Genomic DNA, 5128 nt, shown 5'->3' with positions numbered 1-5128 from the left:
CTTGTAGAGCTGCAAAGCAGTGCTAAAGAAATCTAGGTCTTTAGATGTGTTCTCAGAGAGACCGCTGTATTGTATTTGGTTTCAAGGTAGGTAGGTCAGGCAGTTAGCACATTTCAGGTGTAATTAAGTTTTAGAAACCCTTGTAAAAGAATATACAGAAATATTCTAGCCTTCTAAATATTTTTTCCCATAATAAACAAGATAATTCTTGTCAAATACCAGGACCTGCTTGTGGATTTGTTCAATAGCCTTGGAGTACCTCAACTCATTGAAAGTCTAACTTCCCTCTATGTTCCCAGGCTCCAATTCCTACCTCAACAAACAGACTTCTCTTAGACACTGAGGGTTTCAAAGTTTTACCTTTATAGTCAGCTACTAGGCTTGAGTATCTGGACCAGTGTGAGAAAAACAGCCCCTGAGCAGCTACATTCACATGCACAAATCCACAGCCCTCAGTCCACAGATGTATGGAAGATTCTGACGCGCGCTGCTGCTGGCTAAGGAAGACGCCTGAGGTGCCTGCACCTCAACCGTGAAATAACGCACCTCTCTAGCACTCAACAGTTTTGCTGCTACCGTTTCAGTTAGCTCACAAGTGAGTGGTTTATTTCTGAGCAAGCACATTAGGCAAACCACTGCAGAAGCAGAAAACTCCTCTGAATTAGACAGTTCTTTCGTTATTTGCTATGAGGCTCTGTGTTCATCGATCTGAGAGCCAGAAGAGCTCTGGAACGCAAAATAACCTTTCTGATTCAAATGAAGAACATATTATTTCTCGTGCTGCTCTGGCTGCTAAATTGTGGGGCAGATGAAGATCTCACCCTGTTTCTTCACTGGGAGCACAAGAGTAAACAGCAGCTATGTGGTCACTGATCTCTAAACCTGCCCAATAAGCAGTGTGAGCAAGAACAAGTAGTGCACTGGAAAGCACCCTACAGTTACAGAAGTGTTGTCTTTAATAAGAGGGACACAAGCTCAACACACTATCAGTTTTATTTTCATACTATTCAAGCTCCAGTGGCGCTTCTCATGGTTTAAACAGTGCCTTAAAGTTAGCATTTCCCCCTCTATGGGTTTATCTACTTGTTGTGAAACAGCCGCCTGCGTTCCAGCAGAACGATGTAAGATATGCACCTGCTGACATAACAAGTCCCACAGGAGAAGGTGTGACTGCTCCCTCCACAGCTCATCGAGTGCATCACTGCACCAGAAATGACCACCTCCTAGGCCATCTCTAAGGCAAACAGGAAAATGTTGGGGAAGTACTTCCATCTAAAACTGTAGGATTGCTTACAGAAGATTAAAAAGAGATCAGGGTTTAGAATAGAGACTGAAAATGTCAAATCTGCTAAAATGTTACACTCCCTCACTCCACAGCCCATCCCTGTTGTTAAGAAATGTTAGCTAAAGGGATCCACTTCTTGGAAGAAAAGTAGCTTGCTTTTTTTTTTCCCTAAAGAGAAGAATTTTGACCACAGAGAAACTGATGTGTGCAAGAGGTAAACTGGAAAAACTGCAAGCTTTAATACATGATCAGCAGAAGTACTCAGCTGATACAGCACTGATTTTGTAACATGTTAATACAGAAAGTAACAATTTTCTAGAAAAAGCAGGCCAGTAAAAGAAAGGGTTGCTTTTTTTTTGTTTCAGAATACATATCCACCTGCTCCTATGTCTAGAAAGTAGGAAAATAAAATAGCAAAGTCACAGGGCAATGAAAAGGAGAGGTGGTATGATAATGCTGTGCTGGTAATCTGCAAGAGCTACTACGTTCATTATATCGATGAAACTTCTCCTGTGCTATAGGAAGCAGCATTCAGAAAAGATGAATCTGTGATAAGGGGAATCCTTGGTGCCATAAACCTCTGTAACCTCTTTTTTTCTTATAAATGTAACAAAATTTGTAACTTCTTTTTCTTTTTTTTTGTTACAAATAGCAACTAAAGCAACCAGGTAAGTGACCCTCTAGATGTCATCCTAAGAAACAGGGAGTAGGAGGCTGAAAATGTGAAGACACATGGTGACCTGGGTGAGAGTGACCTTGAAATAGAAAAAAAATCAGACTGCAGGAAGGAAAGAGATTTCAAGAAATGAGATGTCAGTACACTCCAAGTATTCACAGGTAAGATCTGACAGAAAGCAACTCTACGGGAAATAAAGATTTAGAGGAGTTACTTATTCCTGACAATTAAGGTTGAAACATGGAAACATATGAAGGTTACATCTACATTAGCAATTTTTGTGGCACAATTACAGCAAATCAGTAAACTTTCTGAAAGAGCTGGTACTGAGAAGGCATATTCATCCCACACTCACTTGTGGGGATTTACGCTGGACCAGCTTTAAAAAAATCAGACAGTTGAGTGCTGAAGGAAATTATGTAAGTAGGTGATGAAATTTCTCCCAGGAACTATACAGCTCTAAGTGACCCTGCCTTTGCCATGCTCTTTAACCTTCATTTTCTATCATCATATAAATGCTTCAACTGAGGAGTGTGTGTGTGTGGAACACGACAAGAAGTGTCTCAGTGAAAACACTGATTTTTTTAAAGGAGGATTTTCCAAAATTAAAACCTTCTTATTAGAAGATTTTGACTGGCTCTAATCCTCACAAGACGATGGCTGTTAGTCACTCTCCTAAATGACACGTTTGCACTCAGATCATGAGGTCGAGAAGATGCAGACAGCAGCAGGCACAAAATGGTGTTACCAAGGTAAAACCAACTCCTGTTGCTGAACTGCAAAACAAAGCACCCCCACTGCCCTTGGGAAAACTAGCAGTTGCGGATCCCAACAGTGGTTAACACAGGCAGTTTGTCTGCATTTCTACCACTTTGGTAAGCCAGTGTATTGGGTGCAGGCTTTGGCAGTGGGGCTGCAGGGGCTCTGTGAGGAGGCTATCCTGGGCTGCTCAGACTGGTTCCAGCTGGCCCCAGTGGGCACCCCTGCAGGGCACCATGCCCTTCAGTTGGGTAGGTGGCCTCTGGCAAAACATCCTTAAGAAAGGGCAGAAAACAGACTGGTAGATGGCAGGTAGGTGGAGAGAAAAAAACAAACACAAAGTAGAAGCAGCAGCACAAACACTAAGGCAGAAGCGGACAACCTCTAGGCACCGGAGCACAGACCCCTGCAGATGCTGGGAAAGACTATGGTGCAGTAGGTGTCCACACTGCAGCCCCCAAAGCAGGTGGATATTTCCTGAAAGATATTTTCTGTGGAGAGTCCATGTTGCAGCAGGGAACAGAGTGAGGAGGAAGGACCAGCAGAGAGAAGCTGTTACAAACCCACCGCAGTCACTGTCCACCCCACCCGACCTCCCCCACACTTCTTGGTGGGGAGAGAAGCTGGGTGTGAAGGAGTGAAGTTCAGCTTGGGAAAATGGTAGGGGGTGGGAGAAGGTGTTTTTTTAGTGTTTTTCTATTTTTGCATTTGTTTCTTACTGTTCAACTCAATTCACAATAAATTTAATTATTTTTCCCCAAGTGGAGTTGTTTTGCCCATGAGAGTTAGTGGTACAGGATCACCTTGTCTTCATCTTGACTCATGAGCTTTTCCATCCTGTCTTCTCCCCTTGTTCTGTTTAGGAGGGGGAGTGCAACAGCAGCCTAGTTGGACAAGATCAACCTACTGCAATCACTCAATACTGCTTATCAGTTATAAAGCAAAGTTCAATGAATTTTTCTTAGTATCGAGTTTCTCTAATGCTCCCTTTAGAATTAAAACTAGTACTTGATTAAAAGCAATGACCCATGCTTTTGCTCCCGTCTTTAGTCAACTGGAAACCTAATCTTGCAGTCACCAAGTTAGTACAGGAATGATTATGTCATGTATAGCACGCTGGACTGGCCTCTCTCAGCGTGAATGAGCCGCCTTTTAGGGTATGCTCTCATTTGAGATTCATTCAAGGGAATTGTGTAGTTGCTCTGTTGGCAAACAGCAATATCCCAGAGAAAAGCACTCACAGAAATTTTCCATTGTTTCTTGACCCAATGAGGATACGGTGTTCTGACTCTTCCCGAGAGATCCTCCCGTGGAACCATGGCATCTTCTCATGGGCTGTAGTGGCAATCAACTTCTCCAGCTGAGGCTTTTGACTAATGATAGCTTGTTCAAGAGCATGCCCCTAGAGAGTGGTAAAAACAAAGTGGGATGGTCAAACTGTCTTCTGCAATAAAAACATAACAGGTAGGCTCCGAATATCAGATTGCTTTTGGGATATCCAAAATCTGCACATACTTCCTATATGTGAAGAAAAGATCTGGATGCCATGAAGATATTAAACGAGAAACTGATTTATGGTAATCTAAACATCACAAAGCTGGGATTCTTCCTTTAGCTCTGAGACACAAAAGGAATAATAAGCAGTAAATTGAGCCCTTAATATATCAGTATTTCAATTGAAAATTATGGCCTATTTTTATGCTAATGAGACGTAGCTAAAGATACTTAGTGTCACTCTGAGATGTCATAATATGCCTCCATATTACACATCCTATGGCAGTTTACTGAAATAAACTGAACATGCTTTGCAATGTTTCAGCATGTCTACGTTGAAGACATCAATGCAAATTACCCAAAAGCAGACAGGACAGTCCCAGTTTTAAAGTGAGCTATGTTAATATTTTGGGTATAACCTAGACACTTCTAATCACTTCTAAATTTGGCCCAGACTGAGGGGAAAAACCTCTAGTTTCATCAGTTTTCAACTTCAGTTTATCAACTTCCTTCTAGACTGGGCTCAGACTCATCGGAAAAAAAAATGGTAAGCTTCAGCACCTGTAGTAAATGTAGTATAAGTTTCAAGATATCCCAGTTTGGACATTGCTCCACATATTTTACAGAGCAGAACACATAGGGTTACTTGCCAGCACCAAAAGAGATGAAAAACCTAGCATACCATTATGAGATCGTAACAGTAAATCATGGCCTAGACTGGGCTCAGACTCATCGGAAAAAAAAATGGTAAGCTTCAGCACCTGTAGTAAATGTAGTATAAGTTTCAAGATATCCCAGTTTGGACATTGCTCCACATATTTTACAGAGCAGAACACATAGGGTTACTTGCCAGCACCAAAAGAGATGAAAAACCTAGCATACCATTATGAGATCGTAACAGTAAATCATGGCAT

The 5128-nt window shown here is 41.8% G+C and overlaps 1 protein-coding gene across 1 annotated transcript in view; it reads right to left on the bottom strand.

The window, feature by feature from the left end:
* Positions 1-5128, bottom strand: part of SYK (spleen tyrosine kinase) — a 32413-nt gene that overhangs the window by 26239 nt on the left and 1046 nt on the right. Inside the window, exon 2 of the mRNA XM_010147013.1 lies at positions 3962-4122. Coding sequence (XP_010145315.1) covers positions 3962-4122 — 161 coding nt within the window. The remainder of the gene's footprint in view (positions 1-3961; positions 4123-5128) is intronic.

Source organism: Eurypyga helias, unplaced genomic scaffold, assembly GCF_000690775.1.
Source record: "Eurypyga helias isolate BGI_N326 unplaced genomic scaffold, ASM69077v1 scaffold40782, whole genome shotgun sequence".
Lineage (NCBI taxonomy): Eukaryota > Metazoa > Chordata > Aves > Eurypygiformes > Eurypygidae > Eurypyga > Eurypyga helias.
Note: the sequence above shows the minus strand (reverse complement) of the source record. Positions and strands in the feature narration are given on the sequence as shown.